The sequence below is a fragment of the Meles meles genome, chromosome 3 (assembly GCF_922984935.1).
Source record: "Meles meles chromosome 3, mMelMel3.1 paternal haplotype, whole genome shotgun sequence".
Lineage (NCBI taxonomy): Eukaryota > Metazoa > Chordata > Mammalia > Carnivora > Mustelidae > Meles > Meles meles.
Genome location: NC_060068.1, coordinates 4,101,163 through 4,118,501, shown reverse-complemented (window position 1 = coordinate 4,118,501; position 17,339 = coordinate 4,101,163). Strand labels below are relative to the sequence as shown.

Here is a 17,339-nt window from a genome sequence, read left to right as displayed (position 1 = left end):
GAACAGACCGACTGGGGTGTGTGCCTGTTTGCAAGCAGGTGTGCACCGTGGAGGATGGGCATGGGGAAGAGCAGGCAGCCCGCACACAGAACCCCTCCAGCTGGCCTCGAACACAGCCCACAGCCAGGCACTGCCAGGACGGACCAGGACGGCACACGGCCAGTAGGAACTTCCAGTCAGCTGGATGGTCCTGGTCCCTGGCTAAGGACCTGCGCCATGGGCCACTGGCACCCAAGCACTGGAAAGCCACGAAATAGTTAAGACATTTTATTCTAGTTGCTATAATTACAGTGCTTGTTTGTCGAAATGAAAACTGAAAACAGGTATACAAAACAGTTGATTACTAATCGTGTATTGAAAGCAGTAAGAGGTTCCACGACACCAAATAAACCAGTTCTGAGGATTTCCCCAAGATAAAGTTTAACAGCTCCAGCTTCTTCAGTGTTTATCAAAATACAAAAGAAAACAGTAGAGGTCGTCGTTTCGATGGCAAATCTGACCCTTGCAGGCTGAGGGAGTGAAAGCACATGTAGACGGGGGCTCCAGGGGCTGAGGCTCTAGGGTGACCGGCCCGCCCGCCCGCACTCCTGCTGGTGAGACCCCAGGCCGCCCGGAGCAAGCCAGAGTGCCACGCAGACCCAAGGGAAAGCCGGGGTCTCCCCCCCGAGGGGTCCGTGAGTGCTGGCTGCAGCCGCCAGCCTGTCTCCTGGGCAGCTGGGAAGCACGAGCAAGCAGAAACGCTAGGGGATGCGGGATGACCCAAGACAGAGCGAATCACAGGGACCCTATGGTGACCATGCAGAATGGACCGTGGCTGGTTCTGCCTGTCGCACATTCCCAGCGGGAAACAGACCCCTGGTGGACTGGACTCCGGCCACCGCTGCAGAACCGACACTGGGCACGGTTCTCCCTTTTGTAGGTTCAAGTGTTCACCTTATCTTGTCTTTTAACTATTTTAAAAATGCACTGAGTTCGGGTTAAAAACCAACCACCCAAATGGATCTCAACACAGATCAAACACCCAAGGAGGTGTGCCAGGCTGTTCGGACACAGCGACTCCTGGAGGCCCCGTGTGCCTAAAACCCCTTCTCAGTATTAACAGTGGGTTGATTCTCTGTTTACAATAAAAAAAGCTGAGTACTATTGCATAGGAGTACCAGAAACTGCCTCGTTGGGAACAACAACTATTTACATTAAATAAGAACCCGGCTGCAGGCTGCGTCTGCACATTTACAGCATGGGGAAGCACACTGTGACCGACCATGGAGACAGCTTCTGGCACTCACACCACATGAGAGTAAAGCAGGGTGGAGGAGGGAGTGGGGCGGGGGGCGCGGCTCACTTCTGGTTCCGCAGCTGATTGGACAGCCAGTCCAGTCCCTCATAGAGCCCATCCCCGCTGGTGGCACAGGTGGCCTGAATGTACCAGTTCCTGTGGCGCAGGGAGTGCAGCCCCAGCTTGTCTGTGATCTCCGCCGCGTTCATGGCATTGGGGAGGTCCTGGTGGGAGAGGCCCGGCGGACACTGGTCAGCACTTGGCAAGGACCCCTGTGCGCCCGCGAGCCCCACGCCCACCCGCATTTGCCCACCGACCATGCACGCGCGCACACACACCTGCTTGTTGGCGAACACCAGCAGGACAGCGTCCCTGAGCTCGTCCTCTGCCAGCATTCTCATGAGCTCCTCCCGGGCCTCATTGACGCGCTCCCTGTCATTGCTGTCCACCACGAAGATGAGACCTGCGGAGCCATGGGTGTCAGGACAGGCAGCTAGAGCACCCCAACCCCCTCCACCTGCCGCAGCACGCCCACTCACCCTGCGTGTTCTGGAAGTAGTGGCGCCACAGTGGCCGGATCTTGTCCTGGCCGCCCACGTCCCACACGGTGAAGCTGATGTTCTTGTACTCCACGGTTTCCACGTTGAAGCCTGTGTGAGTGGGACCCAGCTGAGCTTTCCCCAGGCCCCTCCACCCCACCCCAGACTGGCCCCAGCCCCTCAGCACGCTCCCCTCACCTATGGTGGGGATGGTAGTCACGATCTCGCCCAGCTTCAGCTTGTAGAGGATGGTGGTTTTCCCTGCGGCATCCAGCCCCACCATGAGAATGCGCATCTCTTTTTTGCCAAAAAGGCCCTTGAAGAGGTTGGCGAAGATATTTCCCATGCTGTAGGCGTGCGGGAGGAACACTGGCCAGAGAAACCTGTAGAGACAGCAGTCCCCGGGTCCCTGCCTGCTGTGTGCAGGAGCAGCATGGGGCCCTCCCTCCAGCTCCAGCCGAAGCACAGGCCTGATCCCTCAAAGCTCACAGGGCCCAGGCAGAGGAAACCAGGCTCCCAAGCAGCAGAAACGGAGTCCTGCCCCTGGAAGGGAGCATCTGGGGATCTTAGGACAGGTTGACCAACATTGGAGGCTGCGATGCCCACGTGGGCTCGACAACATAGGCCACGTGGCGAGGGGATACAGAGCACCCTGACATGAAAGCGAGATCCTCTGCAACACCCATCCCAGCAGGGACACAGGCCACGGCCGACCGTCCCCAACGTGCCGAGAGCTTAGCACTCACCCCCATGCAGGACTTGGAGCCAGACCCCACCTGGGCTCTCGGGCAGCACATCAGCCATGAAGTCCGAGGGGGAGCCTGTCCGGCAGGCCCTTCCACCCCAGCGAGGAGGCAGCCCCTAGGCCGCAGCAGGGTCCCCTCAATTCAGAGCAGAAACCTGGGCCCGAATCAGGTCGGTGGGAAGGCCCTGGCAGTCATGGCCACAGAGGGAGCAGTATGCCACCCACAGCTCCCCACCCCCCACCCCCAGGGCACAGGACGGTCCTTTCACTCTTCAGCGGTGTCCTTTCCACACACGGACTTGGGAGAGATGATCACTCTCTCAAAGGCAGACTGCCCAGGAATCCAGGTTTTTGACACCTGGTGGAAGTCAAGCAGCAGGGTGTGGGGCAGCCTTCAGACAAAGAGGAGGGTCTGTAGACAGAAAACCAGCTGGTCCACAGCAGGCACCGGCCAAGTGCTCCTGAGGCCGGAAGGGAGCCCTGCCAGTCGCACCTGTCCCCAGGAGCGGTCAGGAGCTCTCCCAGGCCTTGGAGAACGGACAAGATGCAGGCCCAGCCCACTGCCCCTCGAGGACAGGCTCAGGGGGTGTGGTCACCAGTGAGCATAGGGTGAGCACACGCACGCTCCCACTCCGGCCGTGTTAGCAGCCAACACACCCTGGCCACAGCAGCCCATCAGCACTGTCCCCGAGAATTGACAAGCCAGGACATTCCTGTTTAACTTGGTAGCTTTGATGCTCCAGGGGCCCCGGGCATGCCCGGCAGAGGCCTTCATACTGGCTTTCGTGCCCTTTTTTCCGGGTGTTGTTAAAGATTTTAAGTCACGTCTACACCCAACATGGGGCCCGAACTCATAACCCTGAGGTCAAGAGTGGCACGCTCCACCGACTGAGCCAGCTGGGCACCCTATTTCAGTGCATCTCTGACATGTTTTTATGCTTTTGGGAGTGAGCAACACTACCTATTCAAAACATTAAAATCTAAAATATTCTTCACATTTCTTTTTTCTGCAGATAGCCCATGTTCCTCATAAACGCAGAGAATGAAAAATCCTCTGAGAAACACACTTTCAATGTCAGTTCTGCCAAAATCACTAATGAAGAGATGCCCAACCCCCAAAGACAAAAAGAAAAAGGGGGCGATGAGTTCTGGAAGCCAAGGCCAAGTGTGCGTGGGGTCTAACCTTGTGTTCTTCCTCAGCTCTGCGGGGAAGGGACCTTCCTGGAGCAATGGAACCGGGGCTCTGCTGCCTGCATCCAGGTGGGCAGGTGTGGGCGTGTACCATGCTGGACACAAGGGCACAACGTGCTGGACAGGCAGGCACACTAACCCATGGATGGGCACAGATACCTGCAGGCCTCCAGGCCAGGACCTATGGCTGCCTGTATCTGCAGTACCCACCACTGTTGTACCCTAGCTCCCTTTAAGATGCCACCAGCAGGGGGGAAGCGGGGAAGCAAGACGGAAGACTACTTAAAAGGAAAAAAACAAACAACCCCCTCCATCCACACGCGGCCCCAGGCAGCAAGGTGGGGTATCTGGTGCCACGATGCAAGGACAGGTCCGTGGCCACCTGAGAGCCAGAGTAAGACACACACTCACAACAGATAAAAAAGGATGGGGAGCAATTTCGAAGGCCCACATCTACCTGCGTACAGTGATTTCTTTTTAGATACAACACCAGAGGCGTGACCCATGAAACACACTGCTACAAACTTCCACTCTGGTCACGACCCCGTCAAGACAACGAGCAGATAAACCGGACTGCAAGAAAATTAGTGCAAGATTAAAGGCTGTCATCAAAGAAATACCCAGAAGGCCACTGACAACTCAGTAACAAACAAGGTTCAATTGTATTTAAGAACTGCAAAATGGCCGTGGGGGGAGTGACCCCAGGTGGCTCCGGAGGTTAAGCCGCTGACTCTTGGTCTCAGCTCAGGTCTTGGTCTCACAGTGTAGGATGGGGCTCTGAGCTGGGCATGGAGCCTGCTTAAGATTCTCTCTCCCTTCCTCCCTCTCCTCTTAAAAAAAAAAAAAAAAAAAAGCCAAGAAAAAAAGAAAGAGAAAAGTACTCTAAGATGAGCCAAAGACCAGACATTTCCCTGAGGAAGATCTACAGATGGCAAATGAGCACATGAAAAAAATCTCCAAGAAATCCAAATCAGAACGAGCTGCCCACGACGTACCTACTACCAAGGCCCAAACCCACAACACTGACACCACCAGCTGCTGAGGATACCTAGCAGGTGGCCGTGTCCTACAAAACCAGACACTCTCTCACACAACAAAGGAGCTGCAGCTGCGTCCATATCACGACCTGTACCTGGGCATTTACAGTAGCTTTACCCACAACTGCCAGTCAGAAGCCCCCAGGCTGTCCTTCAGGAGGACAGCGCCTGCCTGCACAGACTGTGGTCCACTTGGACCACCCCACTGCCAGCACTGCAAAGAAACAAGCTCCCCACCACCAGAAGACGAGGGTGGGAGCAGAGTCGTGTGCCCCTGGGGGAAAGAAGCCCATCCAAGCTCGTCACTCGCCCTGTGATTCCGAGTGAAGGCAGCATTCTGGAGAAGGCAGGACTGTGGAGATGGGAGACAAACCCCTTGGTGGGCACCAGGGGACATGAAGGTGCCCAGGAGGCTCGGGGCTGTAAGACCATCAGTCTGGGTGATCCTGCAGGCACGGGCACATGTCCTTCAAAACCTGTCCATGCCCACAGCACGTACACCATGGAGAGTGAACCCCCGTGGAAAGGAGGGCGTTCGGCTGATGTTGCGTCAGTGTGGGTCCATCAGCTGGGGGACAAATGGGGACCGGAGGGCGGAGCTCCCTGTTCCTTCCCCTCCGCTCTAGGGCAGCCAGAAACTGCTCCAAAAACCAAAGCACGCAGAGAATTCTGGGGAAGAAACCCTTCAATGTTCCAGCTCAGGAGAGTAGAGGCTTCCAGACTGAAAGAGCCTGGCATACAAACATGGAAACGGACGTACTCTGGGGACACCAAGGGTCCGAGTGCTTTATTCAAGTGACACAGCAGTGCTTCCAACCTGTAGTTCTACTCCCAGCCCAGGCAGCAGTTCAGGGAGGGGAAGAAGGATGGAAGGCCAGAAATGCACACCTTCCCAGCGAGGTGGCCACAGGGGAGGAGAGACTGCCTCCCCCAACCCTGGAGGAGAGGAGGCACAGAGGCAAACTTCCAGAGAAGGGGTACATGCCACATACAAGGCTAGAACGGGGGGCTGGGCCATCCGAGGGCAGCTGCGGAAAACTGGTGACAGGTACCAACCAATGAGAAGAGAACACTGTCATTTTTCCTGTGGGGAACCATCAACCAGTCACCAGCCGGCTCAGTCTTGCTACCAATGCTGTTGCAGCTAGGGAGGTCCGGGTGTCAGGGTCCGACCCCATGCCCCAGAGCAAACACACTGAGGAACAGTGGCACACTCACCAAGAAATACAGCCATGACAAAGCCAGGATGGGGGCCATGTCTGGGAGGCAGGAGGGGGACTGCAACTTCTACCTGCTTTAGCGCTATCGCCTCCTGTTCTTACAACTCGACGCAAAACCCAAAAGATTCGGGGGTGACCCTCCCCAGCCCCCATGTGGGCAGAAGGACCACCTCAGGGCAAACCTGCCCACACACAACCCCTGGCTTGCTGGGCTGTGCTGCACCTTCATTACCAAATCCAAGAGCCCCCGGGAGCTGGGAATGAGCATGAAGTCTTGGTTTGAAGATGCCACTGCACACAGCAATTGGTCTCCACAACGCCTCCAGACACCCCTGTACCTGCCACGCACCTGGTCCAGGGACCCTGGTAGCTCCTGGCCCATCCCCAGCACTATCTACCGTTTTGCAAAACGTCGGCATCAATGGCCAGGACAATCCCATGGTGATTCTCTCAGAACAGGGTCTACTGTGCAGGACACTCGGCCAAGGTGCCAGGCCACACCTGCTGCCACCAGAGTCTCTTCAACTCACGTCCAAACCTGTCTTTCTAGTTTCCTGTGACGATCCTCTGCACCCGTGCGCAATGAAAACGTGGCCTTGCTCCCAACGGCTCCCTCCTGCCCAGGAGCTGGCGCCAGTCCCACAGCTCCGTGGGAAGGACCAGGAACAAGGTAAAGCAGAAAACAGGCGACCTACGTTCTCGAATGCAAAGGTCTACTGGCCAGAGGCCCAGGCCCACAAAGGGGCCTCCCTGGGGAGGCCAGTCCAGCGAGATAAAAACGCAGTGTTCCATGACACGAATATCCCGTGAACAGCGCGGCTGCTGGAGGGCTGGCACTGTGGCTGTACCTGTACCCACGGCGGCCCCCCCAAGAGGCCTGGGAGGGGTCGGGTGAGCCAAGCCACGGGAGGTGGCTGCCTGGACAGTCTCCAGCAGGGTTGCCAACAGCAGCTGCACGACTCGCTGTCACTGGCATGACGACACCCCACCTGGAGTGCAGCAGGAGACCAACATGTGACCCAGGGGCAAAGGTACAAGCGTCTGGTTCCACACTGTGCTGCGCAGGGCGAGTTCAGAGGGATGAACCCCCACTTGAATGGAAACCTGGGGGACATGGGGCATTCCCCTTTCCGGCCCTGTCAGAGTCAAGTACGTTGAGGGAGACGCACAGCTCGGCCACCACAGTCGGTTCTAGTGCCTCACGGAAGAAACGTGAACACAGCGCAGACTTCCCCACGGAGCTGATGGGCACAGGGCTGTTTTTCACAGGGTTCATCAACGGCAACTGCGTTCCAGCAGTGACCCCTGGGCCCAGGCTGTCCGTCACTCAGAAGCCCAACCCACCCTGACACGCAGAATCTCACCGTGGACCACCGAGAATCTGCCGCACGCAGCTGTCCACACGCCAGCAGACACAGCCTCGAGCTGTCCCCACCGGCAAGCCCAGAGCACCAGTCCGTGGCTTGGCTCCTCCTCCATGTCGTCCCTGTGCTAGGCGTAGGCACTGCACAGTCCTGGCACAGCTATGTCCACACACTCGGGGGGAGAACACTCGGCCTGGCACACTAGACAGACTGGCCGTTTCCACCCAGCGCCATACACCTGACAGACACGTGCTGTGACTTCCAAGTACGCAGCACAGGGGCCCTCGGGTCGGGGCATCTTGCAAAATGACCACCACATCCCTCACGTCCCACACCTGCAGCTGACCTTCCTGTGAGGGGGACGTGAGCAGTCTCCTCCCCACGCATCTCAAACACACTCCAGGCCTGTCTGCCAGTCGTCACACTGCACCCCAGGTCCCAGGACAGCCTCTGAGCACCATCACCCACTTCCCCTATGCCACTACACACGGTGGCCCAGACTGTCCTGCTCTGCACCCTCGGGCCAAGTTCAAGGAGGGCCTGCTGGGTGTGGCCCACCGGGCTTTCCCAGCAGGGCACGAGAGCCAACCCCGACAATGACATGAGGGAGGGGGAGGTACCCCAGGCCTGGGAGGCCAGCCCCTTACTCCGCACCCTGTCTCTTGAGAGCTGGAGGAGCAGGGCATTACCTGGCAGGTCTGATTCAAGGCACAACCAGTGAGTGTCATGCTCTTCCACAGCCGCAAGCTGTTGCAAGAACATGCACACCCCAGAGCCACCAGCCACTGCCTCACAAGGCACAGGTGGGAACAGCCCCCCCGCATTTAACGCTCCTCACCACCAGCCACAAAGACCAAAGCAGAGTCTTGAGGTTCTGCTTAGCACTTTCCAACCCAACTACCCTCAAAACACCTCAGCCAACTGTGTGCCAATGACCAGCCAGCCTGCACTTCAATGTATACAACACACACGGGAGGCTACTGAACACAGGTCACGTGGCCTCCAACTAGAGAACAGGGACGCATGAGACGCAGGGTCCCCAGCTGCACTGACTGATCAAGCTGAAGGTCACCACGCTCACAGAAGGAGCAGGTGCGCAAGAACAGGGCCGGACACAGAGTCTCCACAATGGAATGGGAATGAGAGAGTGCCACACATATGGCCTCTGACTCCACCTCAACGGTCAGCAGACTCTCAAAGGTGTCTTTCACAGCCAGGTCCCCACCAACGTCCTGAGGCTGCTGTACCTGCTCCTGCACCTTCCCAGAGCGGCCACTGAGCCCAGCATGCAGGCATGGGGTTGGCCAGAGCCTGAGAGGTCCCTCTACACCCTCCAGAAGAGAGGGAACTGCAGCCGCAAGCTCTGGGCGTGCCAGTCTCTCCTGCAAATCCACCTGGAGCGGCCAGGAAACCCCTGAGGCTCTCTCAGCACAGGGCATGATGGCAGGGGGAGGGGGTGGTCAGGCCAACCCTCAACCTTGGTGTCTATCTTCAAGAGACTTCAAGGGACCATTACTGGAAACAGAATTCAGAACTTGCAGCCCCACCTCTTTCTGTAAGCAATAGCCTTTCTGAGGACACAGAAAAGCCCAGTCAGCGGAGGTTCAGCACCTCTGCTCCAAACCCCAGCAGTTCGGCCCCCTCCGTGGCCTCTCGGCAACCACCTCTGCCAGCCCAGCCCCGAGCACTCACAGGCACAAGGGCTCAGGACCCCTCCCACGCTGGTCCTGTCCCAGAGCTCACTGTCCTTATGGGGACTTCTCATGTCTGCCCACCTATCCACTGCCTCTTCCTGCCTCTGGCCACACATGGGACCCGGGGCAGCCCCGGTGCCGAGGACCCCTGCTGACATGCCCGCCTGTGCCATCCTGTTTGGAGGCCCTCCGCAGTCCCCATCAACCCCTCAGAACAACGGGAGGTTGCAGCAGGTCAGCTGCCTGCATACTCCATACTCCTACTCTGGCACTACCCCCTCCACAGGACGTCCACCCCCCAGACTCTTCTCCTACTGTCCCCCACACTGAACCCCCGACCTCCTCCTACTGCCTTAGGCCCAAACCCCACCAACACCCAACTCTGTGTCCCCACTCATCCCCTAATCCACCTGCTTCCAGCAACTGCCTTCACCTCTCCCTCTGAAAGGCACACCCCTGCGGACACCCCTGGGCCCTGGGCCCTGGCCCCGGGCACCTCATCACTCCTTTGCTTCCATCCACCAGCAAGGGGCCTGTGATCTGCTGGGCAAGGCAGATGCCAAGCTGGGATCCTCACAGAGGTCAGGGCCAGCACCCTGCGGCTGCAGCGCACCATGCTGCCATCTCGAGATGGCAGCCGGCACAAGCCGCATATGCCCCCGACAGCGATATCCCACCGTGCTGCTTTGTCTGTCGCGTCCTGGGGACCACAGGACAGTGAGTCATCGTCACACGGGTGCAACTACACCACAGACTCCAGGCGCTGCTGCAAGAGCACGCCATGGCAGGGGCGCAGGAACCAAGCTGGCTGGGTCCATGGGGCTACTCCATCTCTCCCGCAGACAGAGAACAACTCCTGCTATGGTTCTCCGAAGAACAACAAGGGAGGCGATATTCCTGAGAAATGTGATCTATGAAAACCACCACGGCAATGACGAAGGCTGCTTCCGTACACAGAACACAGTGACATTCAGGAAGTCAGCATCTGTCCATTCCACGAGGTCACGAGAACCTGCTCTTCCCAGTCACAGAGATTCCTGAAATACCCCTTCTGGGGCTAGGCCCACTGGCTTGCCGGCGGCCTCCCCACCACCAGATGCGCTGGTGCCGGGGGCCTCTGTGCCTCCGTCTGCCCCACCCGGGAACGGACCTACAGGACCCAGCTCCTTTCCACCTCCGCTTGGACAGCAACTGTCTGGAAGCACCTTGTCCACGTCTCTCCCCAGCCACACGCCTGCTGTGCCCACAGCCAGGGCACCGCACAGCCATCCAGCCTTGCACTGTGCCCATGGGCATCCCATCCCCTGTGGCTCATTTCCCTGGGCACCCACGAGACCACCCGTCAGGAAGTGGAGGAAAACCCGAAGAGCCCATCTACCACGGCCCAGAGGGATTACACACACACACGTTGACAAATGGGCTTTTCCTAAGAGCGTGCTGGTCAGGGACTTCCGTCCTTGTCAAGGGGTGCTATCCCTTGTCAAGCTAACAAGGACTTCCGTGCTGGGCCAGTCTGACTGGCCGGACAGTCCAAGGAGGTGGCCAGGGCTGCGGACACCCGGCCAGTGACTCTGGCAAGCTTGCCGCTCTCAGCGATGCCCCACGGCCAAGGACGTGCTTCCGGGTACAGGCACCTGGGACGAAATACATTCTCTCCCCTCTCCCCAGAACTAGCACATCTTCCATAGCTTTGACAGAGACATGCTCAATATTCTCATCATCTTCAACAAAGTCTCACCACCCAACTCACCAGAATACAGAGCACTTTAAACATAAATCGACAGATTCAGTTCAGGAGCAACCCCGTGCCCACCAGACGACGACAGGAAAACTCATAGGGAAACAGTTGGAGGCAATTTTTAGGACAGCCTTTGTTTTGAACCCCGCGATCTCAACACTGGCCCCACAAGTTGTCTTCATTCACACCCCTCCCAAATGAGACTGGACACAATCTCGAAACCATTTCATTCCGTGTGCGCCGAAGCCAACCTGACGGCACTTACAACTGCACACGAGGAGGTGCCAGAGAGCTCCAATCGCCCAGATTCCTGTCTGGCTCCCACACTGGCACCGCACAGATGACTCCACATGTGAGACCAGCTCCAAGACCTGCTGCGTTCGCCACACAACGTGCCTTCTGGAGGCCCTTCTAGCTTGCTCACGTACCTGAGGACCAAAACTTCCTACATGCCGACTTGACACTCATCAGTGTTTCCACTCCCAATTCCTAAAGACGTGGGGAGGGGGGGCACCCGGGCTCCCACTAGTTCAGGCCGTACACTTGTGGTCACCTGCGGGGCTTTGGGGACATACAGAAAGGATGGCCTCCTACACACAATCCCCCTTGCTGGTAAAGTCTCCCTGCCTTCCATGCTCTTCTGGCTTCTCCTCTGGTCAGGGCTGTTGGCTGCTGACAGGCCGCCAAGCTCCCATGGCCAGGGCGGGCGGGAACTGGGACACTGGGGCCTGGGGGCACCCGGCAGAGGGACGTGCATCCCTGCATCGGCCAGCCAGCCAGCTCACTCAAGGAGGCTGGGGAGGCAGGATGTCAGGGGATGGCCTGACAGGCGCCCAGAGAGAAGGAGCTTTGAAGCGTTTGTGTGACCTTTCCTCTCAGCCAGCAGAGGCGTCCTCGCCCACCTTCAGAACAGCCACAGGGGTGGCACGCTCTAGCAGATAGGGTCCACCTAGGCAGCACAGACTTCCCGGTGATCACCACAACAGGCACCGAGGGACACTGTGCTCAGCAGAGGGCGGCACCTGTGACCGGGGAACCCCATCCCCAACTTTGCACTCCCCTGCCTGTGGCTACTCTACAGTCAACCCTCCCAACCCACCATCATGCCCACCCAGGACTCGCCTCCTCCCCCACGTTCATTCACACCCTGGACTCATCCCCCCATGCACACTCACACTTGGGACTCAAGCCCCCTCCACACGCACACCCACACTCAGGATTCACCCCCTTCCCCTACACTCACACTCACACCCTGGACTCACCCCTTCCCCTCCCACACACACTCACACTCTGGACTTGCCTCCTCCCCCCACACACACTCACACTCTGGACTCGCCCCTCCATGCATACTCATACTCTGGACTCACCCCCTCCCCACATGCACACTCAGTCTGGACTCACCCCCATGCACACTCACACTGCGGACTCGCAATCTTGAGACCCTGCAACACTCACACTCACACCCTGGACTCAACCCCCCTCCATGCACTCACACTCTGGACTTGCCTCCTCCCCCCACGCACACTCACACTCTGGACTCGCCTCCTCCCCCCACGTGCACTCACACTCTGGACTCACCCTTCCCCACACACCCACACTGTCAACTCGCCCCCTCCACACACACACTCACACCCTGGACTTGCCCCTCTGCCACGCACACTCACACCCTGGACTCGCCCCCTCCCCACAGGCACACTCACACCCTGGACTCGCCCCCTCCCCACAGGCACACTCACACCCTGGACTCGCCCCCTCCCCCCACAGGCACACTCACACTGTGGACTCCCCCCCATGCACACCCACACCGTGAACTCGCCCCCTCCACACACACACACTCACACCCTGGACTCGCCCCCCACCCCTGCACACTCACACTCTGAACTCAACCAACCCCCCCCCATTCATATACTCCAGACAGCACCCTCTCTCACCCCCATTCCCAACGCCATCCTCTCCTCTCCACAAGGCAGTTACAACCACTCTATGACCGGTCCAAAGCATTTCTGAGAGACTGAACATCCCCCACACCCATAAGGTGCCAACCAAGCACCTCATTCTCTGCAGACAAGAACAGAAGAGCAGATCCCAAAAGCAGACTGAAATTCCCCTCTTTTGGAAGCATCTGTGGCAAACGGACTCAACTTTCTCCAACACTTCCTACACTGCTCCGAGACGGTGCCAGGTCCCAGATGTGGCTGCCAGGCTCCGGAGAGAGTCTCAGCTACAGAGGCGCACCCGGTATCCCTGAAGCTAGCAGGAGCCGACTGTGCCTTCCTGGAAGTGCAAGCCTATCCCAGCCCGGGAGCTTCAGCTCAGCACACCGGGGGTGCTTCTCACCGTGGAGAAGACGCAACAGGGGAACCAGCATGACCCAAGTCCCTGGACGGTAGGTGTGGACACCTGCCAGTGAGGACTGCCGCACCTGGAGACAGGCGATCCGGACGAATTTCCCCCGCATCCTAGACAACCCAGGAGGCCCGCACACGTGCGGCCCGCGGACAAGTCCGAGCCTTTGCAGGAGGGCGGGGCGCACTAACTCAAGGCCAGTCTGTGATGACCCTCACCTGGACACCGCTCACGCGGCACGGGCTCCGCACGGGGCACACGCGGGGACCGGTAGGGAGAACGGCGGGTCCCGCAGCCCCGGGGACCCCACTGGCAGGCTCAGCCGCAGGCGCAGACAGCGGACACACAGAGGCGCTGAGCGCTCACTGCTGGCTGCGAAACGGGAACTACAGCCGACCGCAGGGACACCAGCAGCCGCCGGGCCGCGGTGACTTCCGGGACCGCCCGGCTCCGCACCCCTCCCGTGCAGAACCCCCTTCCCGTGCGAGTCCGCGGCGGCACGGAAGGCGGCTGCCCGGCGCTGAGGAAATGGGAGGCGCGCCCAGCGCAGAGCGCGGCGTCAACGGCGCCGAGCCCCGGCACCCCCGAGCCCCGCACGACCCGGAACCGGCAGGCCGCACTCGTCCAGCTCCCGTCTCGCCCGCCCGCGGGTGCAACAAGTCCGCGAGCCCTCGCAGACCGCCCTCCAGGAACCAGAGCCCCCAACGAGGAAGGAAGGTGCGCTCCGTGCCGACGGCGCTCAGGAAGCGAGCCGGACCGCAGGGGCTTCCTCCGAGGCCCGCGCCGCCACCTCCCGCGCCACGGCTGCTCCCACTCCGACCCCGGGACCCCGGCCCACGGAACGGGGATCCCACCCCGGCCATCGCGTGACCTTGGCGTCGTCCCGGGCCGCAAGTGCCGGAGACCCCGCGGCGGGACCCCACGGCCCGGCCCGGACTTACGCGCGTCCACCCCGGCGGCGCTGGGGGCGCGAGGCCGCGGGGGAGATTCAGGGGCCGGCGGCGCCGCCGACCCCAGCCCCGGGCCCTGACGCCACGCAACCCCCTCCCCGGCCCCCGCCTAGCCCCAGGCCCGGCCGGTCCCCTCCCCAGCCTCGGCCGGGGCTCCCCTTGACCCCCAGCCAATCCTCGAACCCCGGCCCAGCCCTAGCTCCCTCCACGCCTCGACCCTCCACCCTGCCCAGACCTCCCCTCGCCCGCCCCGCCTAATCCCCCCGCCCGGCCCGGCCCGGCCCGGCCCGGCCTCGGGCCTCCCCGCCCCGGCCTCACCGACCCAACGCCGCCGCGGTGGGCAGAGCCTCGACGGCCCGGACCTGTCCGTGCCACCCGCCGCCCCGACCCCGGCCCCCGGCTCCCGGCCCACCGCCTCACCCTCGGCGGCCGCGGCGAGGCTACTGCTCCGAGCCAGGCGTTGGTTTTGCTCCCACAAGATGGCGGCTCTGACGGCGGCCACGTCAGTGCCTGCTGCCGCGGGGGACGCTGGGGAACCGGGCGGGCGCGCCTGCGGCCCCGCCTACTCCCCTCCGCAGCGCGCACGCGCAGACTCCCGGCTGGGGGCGGGCGCGCGGGACCAGGACTCCGCCTCGTCCCGGGCCGCACCCTCCCGCCGCTGCGCGCGTGCGCACCCGCGTGCCTCTCCCGGAAAGGAGTCCGCCTGCGCCTGCGCCGTGCTTCTCCAGGCCCGCGCGGTGGTGGACCCGCCTGCCCATGTTGCAGATGGGGGCACTGAGGCGGGGGTGGGCGCGGCGGCCGGGAAGGCGGTGCCTGTGCTCTCCCCGAGCAAGAGGGTCCTCTCCCTGACCAGCGGGCCGCGGTCGGTCTCCCCGGGCGTCCACCCCAGGTGTGGAAACTGTGGCCACCACGCCGCCCCTCGCGCGCCCGAGGAGCCTCCCCCCTCCCACCCCCGCCTGCCCGGGGGAGCGCGTGGCCATCCAGTAGCACAGGCCGAGCAGGATCCCTGCTGGGCGGGGGACAGCACTACCCCCGGGGTCTCCGTGAGCCCAGATTTTGGTGAACTGGAAGGAGGAGCCCCCTCCTCCTAGAAGCCTCCCTGGTTTGATAGGAAGGGAGACACGGACAGTCGCGTCCCCTCTCCACGGTTTCCAGGCTCAAGGCTTGGCTGAGGACCCCACATAGGACCTTACTCTGGCTTCCTGCCTTTCTGCCCCTGGTCTCTGTCCCCCCACTGTCTTGCTGCTTTGAGGGGTCCCACACCCGAGAAGTCCTTCCGAGACTGCTGGAGGGGCTCTCCAAACCCGTGTGTTGTAGGGGGCACAAAGCAAGGCCATGCCCTGGGCCCAGGGGCCTGCCTGGCAGCGAAGTCATGCCCAGCCCCCTCCTGTGCCCTCCTGCTCCCCGTGCGCAGGGCCCCCTCCCTGCCCTGGGGCAGCTGGGATGGGAGCAGCTGCCAGTCCTCCTCAGGCCCTCCTCCAGCCTCATCTTCGGAGAGGCTGATGGTCGCTTGACCCGGTGAGCCAGGGTCACAGCCCTGCGGACCCATCTTGCAGTCCCAGCTTTCCCCAGACCTCACCACTTATGAACGAACCAGCTGGTGGTCTGCACCCCAGCATCTGCCCCCAAGGCCCTCCTCCCTCCCAGCTCCCAGCCCACCTTCGTGGGCCTGCTTGGGGTCTCTCCTGCTCTAAGTGTACAGCACATGCTCGTGCAAAGTGCCTTCGGGGGTCTGTCTCTCCAGGGAGGGGCACAGAACCTTCCAGAGGTGCTGGCTCCCCACCCGCAGAGAGTCAATCCCCAATCTGCAAGTGGTCATTGTGTCTTCAGAAGCTTTCCTTGAAATTGAAAAAAGTGTGAGAAAATAGAGGCAGGAAGGAGTGTATGAAAGAAATAATTCCTGTGTACCTGTCCCTAGCTGAAGGAATTTACCTTCCTCTTGTCCTGTCCTTCCTGGGGGTAGGGGGCATCTCCCCCCAGGACGGACAGGTATGGGGCACATCAGGGGAAGGATCCGTCGGAGCAAGGACGTGCCCCGTGGTTCCCTGGGAAAACTGAGGCCCAGGTGCTCACCTGGGCTCCCTCCCCCTCTTCCCTGGGGTTGGGGAATGGGACACCCTGGGAATAGAAGATGAAGAGGGCACCTGTCCAGCTTCTGCCAGGAGAGGGCGAGGTGAGCTGGCTAGAGACCTCGGTCCCAGATTCTCACTTCCAGTCTGACCTCCAGTGGGGGCCTGGTGGACTGGTGGGGGCTTGGGGTCGAGCTCCTCTCCTTCAATGGTTCCCAGGCTGAACGCCAGGTCAGACGCAGGCATGCTGGACAAGAAGGAACTGAAGGGCCGGCTGGAGCAAAGGGACACAGGCAGGAGAGGGCGTGTGGGGGGGTGTGGGGGGAGAAGCTGCTCCCTCCCTGCGGGTCTCCCGGGCCTGGCAGCCGTGGCACACAGCTCTGCGCGTGGCCCCTGGCATTGTTCACGGTGGCTAGGCATGCTCTGGGAAGGCTGGGACGGAGGCCCTTGGAACTTGGCCTCCAGCAAGCCACTTGCCAGACCTTTGCTCTTCCGCCAGCCCCACCCTGTCCCCAGGATGCTGGTACTTTGCGGCCTCCAGCTGCTGTCTGGGTTCCTCCAGGTGACCACTTAGCTAAGACCCTCAATGGCCAGCACCTCCTGGCAGGAAGTTTCATCCCCTCTAAGCCTTCCTGGGACAGTGTGGTTCCCAGAGGGGGCCCAAGACAAATTTCTGTCCAGACAGGTGGGGCCCTACATCTCCCTCTGCTCAGCTCTCTTCTCTGGCAGGCCCACTGGGGGAAGTCATGCCTGTCCTAAGGTCTGAGAACTTGCCCACCCCTCCTCCTCCATGGGACCCCCAGAGACCCCCGATCCTGTATGGCCCTCCAGGGGCCATACCCAGGCGGTGAGAATTACGGCCAGTTTGAGGACAGGGGCCCAACCCCCATACTCACACCTCATTCCCTGCCTCACCCGAGGGTTGCCCTGCCTCTTGTTCTGGGCCTGGGCCAGGAGCCAGCCAGGCCTCGACTCTGCCAGAGTCCCACGGCCCGCAGGGGAAGGGCTGGCCCATGTCCACAAGGCAGCTGAGCGGCAGAATGCGGGCCATAGCCCGTGTCACGCGTGGGAGAGGCCTGTGTTACCTCGGCCCTTTGAACATCCCCGTTCTCCCCCTACTGGCGCCTGCCTCAGTTTCCCCATCTTACATCAGCCTCTCTCCCTGCACTG

General features: G+C 60.8%; 1 protein-coding gene across 1 annotated transcript; it reads right to left on the bottom strand.

Moving 5' to 3' along the window:
- Positions 1–253: 253 nt before the first annotated feature.
- ARF1 (ADP ribosylation factor 1) lies at positions 254–14,657 on the bottom strand. The gene is made up of 5 exons (XM_046000890.1): positions 14,521–14,657; positions 2,014–2,198; positions 1,816–1,926; positions 1,615–1,739; positions 254–1,500 (listed from the first exon to the last, which is right to left on the bottom strand). The coding sequence occupies exons 2-5, from the start codon at positions 2,159–2,161 to the stop codon at positions 1,339–1,341; spliced, it is 546 nt and encodes a 181-aa protein (XP_045856846.1). The 5' UTR covers positions 2,162–2,198; positions 14,521–14,657; the 3' UTR covers positions 254–1,338.
- Positions 14,658–17,339: the final 2,682 nt, after the last annotated feature.